This window comes from Acomys minous (assembly GCF_964271855.1).
Source record: "Acomys minous genome assembly, chromosome: 16".
Lineage (NCBI taxonomy): Eukaryota > Metazoa > Chordata > Mammalia > Rodentia > Muridae > Acomys > Acomys minous.
The window spans coordinates 7,088,655-7,102,240 of record NC_140498.1 but is presented as its reverse complement, the minus strand read 5'-3'; the positions used below and the strand labels follow the sequence as shown (position 1 = coordinate 7,102,240).

The 13,586-nt window shown below is 47.3% G+C and overlaps 1 protein-coding gene across 5 annotated transcripts in view; it reads right to left on the bottom strand.

Annotated features, from left to right (window-relative positions):
- ARHGAP44 (Rho GTPase activating protein 44) overlaps positions 1–13,586 on the bottom strand; it is a 157,361-nt gene that overhangs the window by 23,235 nt on the left and 120,540 nt on the right. For all 5 annotated transcript variants that reach the window (XM_084762833.1, XM_084762836.1, XM_084762834.1 and 2 more), the window contains exons 9-13: positions 11,864–11,945; positions 11,368–11,495; positions 5,953–6,064; positions 5,506–5,587; positions 623–703 (exon numbers count right to left, since the gene is read on the bottom strand). In XM_084762833.1, coding sequence (XP_084618959.1) covers positions 623–703; positions 5,506–5,587; positions 5,953–6,064; positions 11,368–11,495; positions 11,864–11,945 — 485 coding nt within the window. The remainder of the gene's footprint in view (positions 1–622; positions 704–5,505; positions 5,588–5,952; positions 6,065–11,367; positions 11,496–11,863; positions 11,946–13,586) is intronic.

Below are 13,586 nucleotides of genomic sequence, written 5' to 3'. Positions count from 1 at the left end.
TGCTTTGAGGAACAGCCCTACTACCCGCTCTAGGGATTTTCAACAGGGGAACTGAAATTATCAAGCAGATGGAAGCAGATGTTGAAGCTGAAAATCTTCATGCTAAGAAACAAGGAGGAGAGGAAGCAAGTAAGAGAGAAATGGGCAAGGCAGGGAACAGAAGCCATGGTGGGTGGGGAAGGGTCTGCAGCAGAGAGGCAGCAAGAAGCTAAGCGGCTCCCAGAGACGACACACAGACCAACCCATGGAATTCCTGCCCTCACAGCCCTGCCTGTGACTAGCTCAAAATCACACTTGCTTCCTTTGGCCTCAGAGGTAGGTCAGCATCTCCTAAAAGTCTACCGATCTCAAGTACTGTAAGATGGTGTACATTACTCCTTGTTCATCACAAACTGGAAAACACCACAGAATTAGCCAAAGGATGTTGGGTAGCCTCTGGTGACATGTGTCTTCTTAACTTATTAACACGTCGCCACCTTACCTCATAGGCTGTTGAAGCTTAAAATGGACCATGCATGCTAAAAGTACCATGGAACCCACTGGGTGCCCATGCGTGCTAGTTTCCATGACTGGGCAGCTTGGCTCGTGTAAGGCAGATCCACTCTCTCCGTTCCCTACTTACCGGATGTTGTTATGGTTGGCCTTGGGTAACTTCTCGCAAGCATTCCAGAGAGCCTGGAGTCTCTTGTCTTGATCCTGAATACTGGGTAATTGACAAGAAATGCCATTGGTTGAACACAGATTGACTCAGCACTGGTCCTTCTAACCAGTCATTACCATGGACACTGGAGGCAACTGCTATCCGTTATTACAAGTAAATACCGTGGCTATTACCACTTCCCCCTTTATGTCCTCCTTCAGTCCTGTGCCATACTATTTTAGCAAAACTTGATCTTCATGGATCTCAAGTGAACAGACAGAACTGACTAACAATGAGACAAGAGGCTTTGGGGCTGCTAGGAGAACACTGGGCACCCGCTGGGGAGGCCGCCCCTGCTGCACACCGCACCCTACAGATCAGCTCACCAGACAGTACCCACCGCACATTAAACTCCCCCATATCTGGCATAAACTAAGTGTTCAACAAATAAGCTGACTAAGCAAGTTACACAGGCATAAATGAACCCAACCTTTCAAAACTTGATTGAGTGGAGCATTTCGACGAGTGGGAAAAGTTTTCCGTTACAAAGAACAATTCACTCTGAGTTGACTATCAACCTCTCAGAGTTAAAAGCATTATTTATAGGACCAAGTTTTGTAGAAATCTACGTCCAGGCCTACATGATAAGAAAAGTCCAATGCCAGAAAAATCTTTTCTCCACGAGATCTGGAGAGTAAACAGCAGCAGGGTGAGGCCCACACGTAAGCCATGGCCATCACCTCTATATGTCCTGGCTTGGTGCCCCGAGGGTCCTCCTACCAATCTTGACCAAGGTGAGAAAAACTCTCTTTGCCCCCCAGTTCTGCCTTGAGAAAGAGGCAAGCATCACCTGTAAGGACTTTCAGCAAAAAGTTCCATGCATGAGCAGAGAGGAACAGAACACACGTACTCAGGTAATGCCTGGTCAAAGTGAGTCTCAACCAGGAGGCTAGAAAGTAGCCTTTCCGTTGCCTGGCCTGCTGGTAACTCTGGCTTAGGTGACTAACACCTGCCTCACAGAGCTGGTGGGAACAGTCTAAACTGAACATGACCCAAGTGCCTGGCCTTGCTGCTGGCTTATGTAAGGTTCTCAGTCAACACGAAATGCTGGCATTGCAGCTGTTCCCACCGCTGTTGTCCCCCCCCACAGCTCACCCCCCCCCCCCGCCAGCCTTTCCCCCTCCTCCGCCCTGTCCTCTATGGAGGCACCTTCTGTGGCAACAAGCCCCATGCCATCTCCCAGTCTTCAGCTTCTTGTCTTAAGACACAGTCTGTGGGAGGCCACTTCTTTGCGGGCCTGGCAGAACAGACTGCACTGTAATGGGCCACTGGGCTAAAAGCCACACTATCAAAGTGAACTATGAAAAGTGGGACTAGTTTCTTAAAACAGTAGCCTCGCAGGAGCCAGTCCTAGGAAGCCAGCGTTCCTGAGCCAGTAGGATCATCCACTCTGCCTCACCCACTTTAAAACCAGCATTTTTTGTTGATCCTGTCTCTTTGGGATTTTCTGCCTATATAAAGCCAGCCCCTCCTGCTTAATTCACTGAAGAACTCACTCTCTCTTATGGAATCAAGGCCTGCTCAGTTATAAAGTGGAAAACAAGAGCCTTTAGGTTTGACAAAGGGTGGATGACCTTTCAAGGAATGTAAGTCAACAGACGTGTATTAGAAGGGGAGTCCCTCTGTGTCCGGAACTGCCCTATGGGCTGGGAAGAAGCCTTCAGAGGAGTTCCTAACCTACCAGCTCTACCAACAAGCCTAGACAACCATACTCTCAGGGAGAGGGAGGAAGGCTGCCAGGGAAGGCTTCTCTGAGGAGCTGACATTTAAGGTGAGGCAGAGGTATCCATGAGGCAGAGGTCTCAGAGAACAGCCTGTCAGAGGAATCAGCCAGCCTGCCTGTTCTGGGGTTAGTCTCCCGGCCTCTGACCCCTGCTTACACTTGCGTCTCCCTGGGCACACTCTACCATGGAGGCACTTAATTTACCAGGCTCCCAAAGATGCCTGAACTATCCTGATAAGTCCTCATTTTTAAAAGTGTGTTTTATTTAAATTTTCACTATTTCATCCCTGTATATGATACAAGTTAGTTACACCTGTCGCAACGATCCCATCACATTCCTCTGGAAACCTTCCAGAATGTTCCTCTCTCATCTTCATGACTTCTCGTTTTTCTGAGTTTTGAACTCACTGAGGTCAGTTGGTTCAGCCTGCTGGAATGTTGACTGTCTCACTGGCTCAGTCCCGTGAGGTCTAGTACAGGTAGCCAAGGGCCACGTCACATCCGGAAGCCCGGTCTTCACAGAGACACCCCCTATCTTCCAACTCCTATATCCTTTCTTCTCCTCCTTCTTTAGTGTCCCCTGAGCTTTGTGGAACAGCTGTAATACAGATGCCTGCTCTGCCCTCAATAGGCACACATTTTCAGCCCTCTGACCAGTCGTGAGTTTTTGTATTAAGCATCGCCCGCTGCAAAGAGAAGCTTCTCCAGCGCTAGTTGAGATCTGTAATTTGGCCTCTTTTCTTTCCTGGCCTACCTGTCTCCTGGGTGTCTCAAGTCCCCTCAGATTTGTCCACATCCTGCTGTGTCATCCCGCCATCTTTTGTGAGACCAGGCTCCCCACAGGGTCAAAGTCACCGTCTCAGCAGCTTGGGGATTATGGAGACCCAGAATCCCAGGCAGTTCGGTTTGGATCTCAGAGAAGCAGGCTCAGATCCCGGTGTCTGATGGCTACAGATGGCAGGCGGGGGATATCTCCTCTGTGGGAAGTCCTTTTCTGAGAGGATGAGACCCTGCCAGGCCGACCCCATCATCCTCCTGCGAATCTTCAGCATTAGCGATGCTTACCATCCAGGGGCAGAAACAGGTCCTTGTGTTTCTGAGGTTCAGTGTGTGGAAATTATCAGGGCCACCCTTTCCTTCTTGTGGAAACCCACCTTGTCCCTAGCACACTCGGTGCCGGCCTCCACAGGATGCTCACTTCCCGCCAGAATCTCTGTCTTACTCCACAGAGGCGTAAAGTGCAGTGGCTGCAAGCACGCACTCTAGCACTGGATTCAGTGGACTCAATTTCTCACTCTCTTGTGTTAGCCGGAAGTAAGTTGCTGTCCCAGCCCCGTTCTACACCTCAGCATCCTCATTTGCAAAGTGACAGAAACAGCCTAGCCCATTTCAGAGAGTTATGAAAATGAGATGTTTTAAAAATGATTACGAGCATAGAAGAGCGGCAAGCCTCTGATAAGCATTTAACAGATACTGCCGTGTATCAATAGCACCATGGTAAAATATACGGGTGATGTACACTCTACTTTGGGAAACAGACAGCACTAGGCACTTTGACTGGAGGCAGCATTCTCTAACTTGATACATTCAAGCATGCATTCACCTTGAGGTAAGCTGGGTCTCTTTGAGCTCCAAGAATTTCAAGGAGTGGAAGTATAATGAGCAATGTGCATTTGAGCTGATGAATATGCTAATGTGACCCTGGTTTGATCAGTGCACAATATACTCACACATTGATGCTAAATGCACAATATACTCACGCACTGACATACCACAGCCACACCTTAAAACCTTGTAGATTATATGCCAGTTAAGATGAATAATTTCACTTGACAGATATGACCGGACACTTGACGCAGCCTCTGGTGTTCTTCCTGAGAGGCTGAGCTAGATGCCTTGGACGGCCAGGTCTCACGACCAGACGTTACTAGAAATCATTTACATCTATAGACACCTTTGCTCCCAACCTGCTCTCAGAGCAGCCCCTCCCACCTCTTCTCTTCTACTTGCATGATCTCTACCCTGGGTTCCACCATCCTGGCTCTGGGGATAATTCTCCTACTCTCAGGCTATCTACTTCTTCACTATGGTTGTTTGTATTTTCTTAAGATAGTTCTTAACCTATGGACAAAGAGACCACATACTCTGATGAGGCCCTCACAAACAAGGGAAGAAAGTCACAAAGCAAGCCATACTGAGGAGCCACCGTCTATGGCTTGCCTTGCCTGTGGGCAGCATTGGGTGCTGGCCTGCTAATTCTGTTCCCTCAGCCCAATCCTTGGGGGCATGGATCGCATCCGCTACTGCCACGGTTTGTCTTAGTGTAATTAATTTGGTGTTGCTAAAATATTCCTGTAACATACATGGGTAAAGACTCCAAGACTACGCTTGCCTTGTTCTTTCTGCCAAAGTAAATCATTGCCATTGCCTAGTTGGGCTTTTCTAGAACCTTCTTTAATGTAAACAGATAGAGCCACTTCAAAAATTCAATCTTATTGAGTGTTGAGTGTTTCTATGTCTTTAAAAACTATACCTAGAGAAAGAAAAAGGAAGCAGGAATGATGTGAGTACATTATAGTCTCAAAAAAAAAAATAAAGAAATTATGTATATGTATCTCATGTGTCCTCCTTCACTTGCCTATTCCATTCTACAACTCCCTGTAGCCAGAGTGCCTCGATAGACTTGCCTCAGAACACGAGGCAATGCCTCTGCCCCTTCCTCAATGAGCTATTAGTAGCTTCCCAAACAGCGTTACTCTTGGCGTTCTTGCACATGCCTTTTTGGGGACATTTGTCTATAATCCTTCATGATGGAAAACAAGAAGGAAGGTTGCGTGATGTCAGATCACAGGCTTTTACACGTCAGTGAACCTACAGACGATGGAGGAGAGCAGCTATTCACATGGCATTAGGTATTGTAAGTAGTCCATGGATGGCTTGAAGCATGCATGAGGGTCTATGAAAACACTATGCTGGCTGCTTTGTATGTGGAACCTAAGCATCCAATGGTCCACAGGTACCTAAGGAAGAGTACAGCTCCCGTAATCCAAACCCACAGCACAATCCAACACAAGGTACTCACTTGGAAGCCTGGATCCATTCATCATAGAGTTCAAAGGTCATAAGAGGCTCTGGCAACTCTCGGAGATAAGACTTCAAAGCCCCTGGGTATAAATACAGTAAGGTGTTACAACACAACAGGACAAACTGCATCAGCCTGCGTTACTCCATTTGGACATGATTCCTTGGCCAATGCAAGATCAAACAATGGTTTCCCATGTGAGCAGATGCCAGACTTCAAGAGGACCTGGGCTGAAAATTACATAGCCCTGCCCCTTGTTTTTCATATTACCTCACCTTCAGCTAGCTGTACAGCCAAGGTAGGCTTCTTTAAATGATCAGAACAACCAGGAACTGAAGAGGGCCCTGGATGGGCATCTAAGGCCATTGCTCCTGACGAGGAGCTATACACTGTCTGTGCTATCCCTCCCCGCCTGTGCACCCTGGCTCAGAGGTGAAGGGTACCCACCTGCAATGGCATGGGGGTCTGCCGAGTACTCCTGCACATCTACCACACAGCAGTCCAGAGCAGCTTTCAGCTTCTTCAGCTTGGAGGCTGAGGGGGCTACCCGGAAGAGACCCTACCAACAGAATGGAGGGGTTAGAGGGTGGCAAGCAACTCAAAGGAACAAGAGAAAAACAGAGGGATGGAAAGTCTACCTACTCTTCCCTCTAGACCACCTTTCTCTAGCATTTCAACAACGGCAAAGTTCTGATGTTGCAGTTGCCTACTCTCTCTAGGCGTCTCCCTCAGTAGTCCACCATGCTGTTCTCAGTGTGGCAGCTCACTGAACAGATTTAGTAAATGTACTAGCGATCTGAACCTTGGACTCTCAGGTGCCTGGTTCTTTTACATTTTAAGTAAATCTTGGAGAATCTACTTGAGAGCTGTCAGACATGAAAGTCTGTCTATGGTAGTGGTTCTCGACCTTCCTAATGCTGGGACCCTTTAATTCAGTTCCTCATGTTGTGGTGACCCCCAACCATATAATTATTTTTGTTGCTACTTCATAACTGTATTTTTGCTACTGTTACAAAAATAATGGAAATTGGTGGTTTCCAGGGGTCTTAGGAGAGACCCTGCGAAAAGGTTACTCGGCCCCTCAAAGGGGTTGTGACCAGATTGAGAACCACTGGTCCATATGCATGGGCATATGTGTACTTGAATATACCCCGGGAGGCACCAAGTGAACTAAGTCACATCTGTGCCCTGAGAAGGAGAAGATGTGGCGGTGGCCTGCAAAGCTCCAGGGTCCATTCTTAACATGACTTTGGCATTACTACCACTTAGGTTCAGATTATAAAGCAAGGCTGAGGTAAACATGGATGCTTGGATGAGAAGATGAATGCATGGCAGAGGTAGGAAGGAAGCCCCAGTGCCAGGGTGTGAAGCATGGGGTCCTCTGGCTTTCTAATATGCCATATAAGATGACCCACAGACTGGCAAGGTGACCCTTGCTTCTTTTCAGTTTCACGGCAGTTCAGACATCCTAGCTCCTTCTGAAGAAAAAGTACCCAGTCTACGATGGAGCTTTGGGCTGCTGGGATGGCTAAGTCCCTTCTCGGTGGAGGATTGACTTGAATGATGAATGACCCTGTAAGCGTCAGAGTTTGAACCCTTGGTCCCCAGTAGGTAGCACTGTTTGGGGAGGTTTAGGTGGTGCAGCTTTGCTGGGGAGTACATCACTGGATGCAGGCTTTGAGAGTTGAAAGCTTCATGACACTTCCGGTTTGCTCTCTCTGCTTCATGCTTGCTGTGGAGGACGAAAGCTCTCGGCTTCCTGCCCTGTCACCGTGCCCGCCTCTCTGTGCCCTGGACTTGGCCTGGAACATCAGTGAGGGCAGCTTGAGGTACAGGACTGTGGTGGCCTGAAGGAGAATGTCCCCCATAGGCTCATATGTTTGACTACTCGGTTCCCAGTTAGTGGGACTGTTTGGGGAAGATTAGGAGGTGTGGCCTTGCTGGAGGATGTGTGTGTCACTGGTGGGGGTAGGGGGAGGGCTTTGAGGTTTCAAAAGCTTCATGGCATCCCCAGTTAGCACTCTCTGCCTCCTGCTTGAGGATCAAGATGTGAGCTCCCGGCTGTTCCTGCTGCCATGTCTTTGCTCCACTACCATGGACTCTGACCCTCTGAAACTATAAGCCCTATATTAAATGTTTTCTTTTATGAAAGGCCTTGGTTGTGATGTTTTCTCACAGCAACAGAAAAAGAACTAAGACAGAGACAGAAGTAAAACCACAAGGAGAGGAGGGAGTGAGTAGTGGCAGGCACGTGGCAGTGAATGTTGACAGTGGTTTTTGGAATTGTGCCTCCAAGAAAACAAAACCAACGGGCTAGGAAAGGAATGGGAAGCTGCCCTGGGCTGCAAGGAAATATTCTTTTCTAGGCTGAGGAAAATCTAACCATATTTGTTAGTAAAAGAAAGGAGGAGCTGCAAAGTGGTGGTGGTGGGGAGGCAAAAGGTGGGGAGGTGGATTTGTCCAGAGATAGCCCAGGAAGGGCAGAGACAAGAGAGGCAGGGATAAGACAGGGACCGTCAGAGGCCAGTGCACCCACTGACACTGACAAGGTGTCCGACAATGCTAAAACAGTGCTGATATTTACAACATACAATGAGGCTATGGCAGGTACAATCTGCTTCTGAATAGATGAGGCAAGGGTTAGGGGCAACAAACTGAGGTGGACATGAACCAAGGTCTTGTCTAGGGACAAGACTCATTGTTTTTATCTTTGGTAAGTTTTTCTGTAATTAGAAAAAATAACCAAGGCTACATATAGCAAGTTCCACACCAGCTTGACCTATAGGATGAGATACTGCTTAAAACAAAAAGGAAGGAAGGAAAGAAGGAAGGAAGGAAGGAAGGAAGGAAGGAAAAGATAGATATATAGATCGACAAATAGATGGGTAGATAGATAGATAACAATTAGCCTCCTCCATGAGACTTTCTTGGAAACCAAGGCAACCTTTCTTACATTTTTTTCCCACTGATAACAACTGTGAAATTGTAAGAAAGTTTTAACCATATAGAGATAAACAAAACAAAAGGCCCATTTTTATTCCCCACCTTTTTTCGGTGTGTATGGGAAATGTATGCAAATGTGGGCAGGTGTGAACTACCGATGGACACCAGAGTAGGACACTGGCTATTTTCCCTAGTGCTCTCCATCTAAGGCCCTTGAAAAGGGGTCTCTTGCCAAACCTGGAATTCACAGCACCGTGGCTAGGAAGGAGTCCAGTCAAGCCCAGAACTCCAATCTCAGTACTCCCTTCTATCCCAGCACTAAAGTTACAGGAGTGTACATGCACCCATTCTTTACATGGGTGTTGGAGATCTCAACTGAGGTCCTCACACTTCACAACAGATACTGAAGGATCGAGCCATCCCTCTAGCTCCGTAGTTACGTCTTTTCCCCTTTTAAATTTTGTGCTTTTTATACTTAAGTTTTCCATTTGTAGGAGATCACCTACATTTTGGTGATTAAACTTAAAAGACATGCATCCACGGATTATATATTTATTGTTTATCAATTGAAGTGGATGATGAGTTTCCATCTCAGCCCTTAGTTTGTACTCATATGCAGGGTTGTTTAAGCTTTCTCTCAGAGAAAAAAGAAATCAAAGCAGCAGATGGAGCTGCTTCTATGACCTTTGGGCAATTTCTATTAAGTGGCTGAGTGATATCATGAGGAGGTTGGACTGCGGCCATGGGTTTTGTTTGTTTGTTTGTCTGTCATTGTTATTGCTGTTGTTTTACATCTGAGACAAGGTCTCACTATGCAGCCCTGGCTGGTGTAGAACTTACTATGTAGACCAGCCTTTCCTTCCTGAGACCTGGAACTGAAGGTGAAGCTGGCCAGGCTACAAGTTGAGAGTTGTTATCTTCGACCCATTGCTCATTGCATTTTGTGGTGGGGTTGATACTGTTCTCTAGCTCTCTGGTTCTTTACTGAGTAGTTATAGTTAATGCACACTTTCTGCTTTGGTAAGATGCTATGGTTTCCTCATAAATAACTTGAAAAATCTCACAGTGAATATTATAGTTTCTTCCCATTATAACCCTTGTTTCAAGTCTTTTGTACAATACACTATTACCTGTTCTCAACACAAACGCTCTAGGAAAGCGGCGTTCAGGGAAGGAATCACAATCATGGTACTCAACAATGACAGCACTTTCTTTCTCTTATCTGATTATCTAACTCATCAACATCTCCATCGTTGTTTAAAATGAGACAGCCATTTTCTTCATCACCGCCATCATATAAAACCTGCCTTCCTGGGTGGTATCACCCATATTTCTGTACTTCAGTCCTGATCTCAATGCAACTTCTTTGCCTGGTGTGGTTTTCCAGCCCCTGGTGCACCAGTGATCAGGATGTTCAGGAGTTTCACAGTCCCCCTTTGCAAGCAGCCAGCGCCTCAGCTCACACGTGCCCCGTACATTTTATTTGTAAATTATCTAGTATGCAGAATAGGCCTGGCACACAAAAGACAGCCAACATGGATGTGCATAATGCTGCCTTTCCTTTCTTCTTCTTCAGCCCTTATGTTTTTCCTATCTGCCCTTGTACTTGTTAAGGAAAACAGCCTGTCTTGACTAATCATCCTTTGGGATAGATGCTAGACTCATCTCTTCCAGTAAGTTTATAATCCCTCATCCCATGTTTATATTTTGCTCAGTATCAAATGACTCATCTCTTGCAATAAGTTTATAACCCTTTCACCCCATGTTTATATTTTGTTTAGTAACAAAAACTGAGCCCATAGCATGCCCTACACCAATACAGAGTGGCTGATCAGGCTAAAGGAAGATGGAGTAAAGATGTTGCTGTAGCCTATAAATAAAACCAAACAAATGGCTGACTAGGTAAGACAAGCATGGACCACCATCAATTAACTCCTCATAGACCTTCCTTACAGGAGGCTCCTCAACCATCACTCTAATGTCACGGTCAGTCAAGTCTCATTGTGACAAAGAAGATCTGTACAAAAAGGAAGAGATGTGAATGGGTAAGAGCACTGTTCTGAAAATCAGAAACTCACTAAGCCAAAGGAGGGGGAGGAAGAGGAGGCGGACCTAGGGAAAGCAAAAGGAACAGGAAAAGGGAAAGGAGGAAGAAGGAGGAGAGAAGGACGAGAAGGAGAAGGAAGCAGAGGATGAGGGAAGAAAAGAGTGGAAAAGGTGGAGGAGGAGAAAGTAAAAGTAATAGTAATGAAAACAGCAGCAGATCGTTCAAACAACCACATCGCACATGAAATGTGAAGAAGTGATGTCTAGAGTTTGGTCGTACAGCCCTTGAGGGCAGCCGTCAACCTCCCATAGTCTCTCTGTCCTCTCTGTGAAAGTGAAAGTTCTCAAGGGAAGGCAGTGCCTGTTAGCACCTGCAGAAGAGACATTATTGCCTTGTATCACCACGTCTTAATTTAGGGATCCAGGGTAGGGATGCTACAGGGGTAAAAGTCCTCCAGACCCTGCCTCTTGGAAGAACAGTCCAGCTGGGGGATGGACATGGCGGCTTTGCTCTTACCTCTGTTGTAAGTGGTTTTTCCCAACCCCAAGCTCCTGGAATAATCACTCATGAGAGTAGTTAAACATATACAAATACCTAGGACATATACTTAGGCTCTTTTCTGACTAGCTCATAACTTAAAATATCCCATCACACTAGTTTACATTCTGCCACGTGGCTGGTTCCCTGGACTCAGACCCCCATCTTCCTCACATCTTGCTGGCTGGCTGAATCTCCGGCATCTGTCTCTATGCCAGAATCCCTCAGCCTACCAGATGTTCCACCTCCTATTTCTTGCCTAAGCTATAGGCCATAGGGTTTTGTTACCGGCAGGCGACGCTTCCGTACAGACACAAGATATTCCTTCTACGTACCTCCTCCTGCATCCCGCACTCCAGCAGCATCGTTACACACGCCTCTATAGGGAAGGCAATCTCACGGCCACTGATCATGAGGTGCTCCTCCAGGGGCTTCCCAAAGGAAGGCTTCTCCACCCAGGCCTCTGGGGAGGGGTGAGCAAGAAGAGGGTCAGTTAGTCACGTCCCAAGGCCACCCATGCAGACTCTTTCTCCTCCTGTCCAGATTCTACACAGAGTACCAAAGAAAGAGAGGGTTCAGATAAGTGTCCATTCGTGTGGCTGAGTGGACAATGGAAAAGTATATAGAGCACTGTGCCTGGTACCACCGGGTTTAATGTGACACTACACATAACCACTCATCCTCTTTTAAGGGTGGAGGGATGAGCTCAGCATTGGGTCACTGATGAACACCAGCTCTAGGAGGTCTGCCAGCTCTTTGAAACATGAGCATCCCCAGGACAGCACAGGCAGGCTCCCTGCCCTCCCAGCTCGGAGGGATGCTTGCACTTACCCTGCTGTGCTTTGATTTGAGGCAACACAGCCTGCAGCAGTGTCAGCGACTTCCTGTGGTACTCAGCTTGCACTTCTATTAGCTGAGAAAACACAAGAACACGCATGACCCTTTGCCAAAGGGAAGGAGGCTTGCACAGTGGCTTGCATTCGTCACGAAGGCTCTTGCCCATGGTGGGAGCAGGCAGGACTGCCCTCAGCCTCCTATAGTGACCATATGCTTCAGCCAGTATGGAAAAAAAAGGGGGATCACTCTGAGTGGAAATGGGGAGGGTAGAAGAATTGGGAATAGGGGAATCTGACTGAGCTGGAGCCTGCCTGACAGAACTTGCTTTGGATCCCCTGACCTCACCTAGTCCCCCATCCTCAAAGCTAAAGATGGCAACGAAAGGTGAACAATTGGTGAATGTAAACAGAAGAACACGTGTCGAGGGCCATTTGCCTGTAAGATACACACAAGTTAGAGCAGCCTGTGCGCGCACTGATTTCTGTGAGTCAGTCCGACATAAGTGGTTGGAAAGCATGCAGTTCTACTTCTGCACATACACTGGGAGGCATAATGCCTTTGACTATAGTCTTGCGGTCCTAGGAACAAACTCCTTCAAGGTGTTCTCCTCACCACCCTATCTGTTAAAGAAACAACTCTGATGTTGCTTAGGGCCAAGGAAAACTCATGAGCAAGAGTGACTACATTTATTTTTCTGGCTGTCCATCTCCCTAAAACTAACTAAAAGCCTGGCACAGAACAGAAACAATGACAGCCTCGGTGTGGGACAAACAGAACCGGAGGCCTGAGAAAACAGAGGTAGGTGAAAGCCAGGGCTGGGTGGCAGTTGATTCATTGGCTTTAGTGCCTCTAGTATTTTGTAAGTCAAACCAATGGGATGCATTTGAAAATATACTACTGTAGCGGCTTGAATGAGAAATGGCTCCCATAGCCTCCAGTGTTGGAGCACTTGGTCTCCACAGGGTGGTGCTCTTTGGGAGTAGGGTTGTGGTGGTGGGCCTTGCTGGAGGAAATATGTCACTGCTGGCAGGCTTGGGAAGGAAAAACCTTGCCTACTTCCAGATTGCTCTCTCTGCTTCCTGCTTGCATTTGAGGATGTGAGCTCTCAGCTTCCTTCTCAGATCTCCATGCCTGGCTGCAGCCACGCCTCCCCTCCATGGTCAACACATAAGTCCCAGGTAAACCCTTCCTTACAAGAGCCACTTTGGGGCATGGTATTTGACAACAGCAACAGGAAATAAATCAATACAGCTACTTGGAAGCAGACCTTCCACACCGGAAGTGATATGCCACTTATCAGCTCTTCTGTAGGTGTGTGTGTGTGTGTGTGTGTGTGTGTGTGTGTGTGTGTGTATGAAAGGGGAAACTGCAAAGTCTGCACCCTGACAATGCCAGGAAAGTGCCACAGCCCACAGCTGCTCACCCAGCGTACACCCCTGAGCGCTTTATACTGCTCAGATCTGCCTGTCTGCCTGCTACTCTCTCTGGCTCACTTCTTTTCTCATCCCATCATTTCATTGGTCGTGAGGTAAAGCTGGAGGGTTTTTAGCTTTGTTTTCAACTTTTGGAAGGGCTGCGCTCAATTGTTTTCCTGTTGTATGATTCCTGTCTATGCTTTTCCGCTATTTACTCTGGCAGGGAGTTAGGGTCCAAATTACCAGGACTGGATAACCGAAGTTCAGGTGACTCAGATGCTGTCTCTGGGCTCTAAATCTGA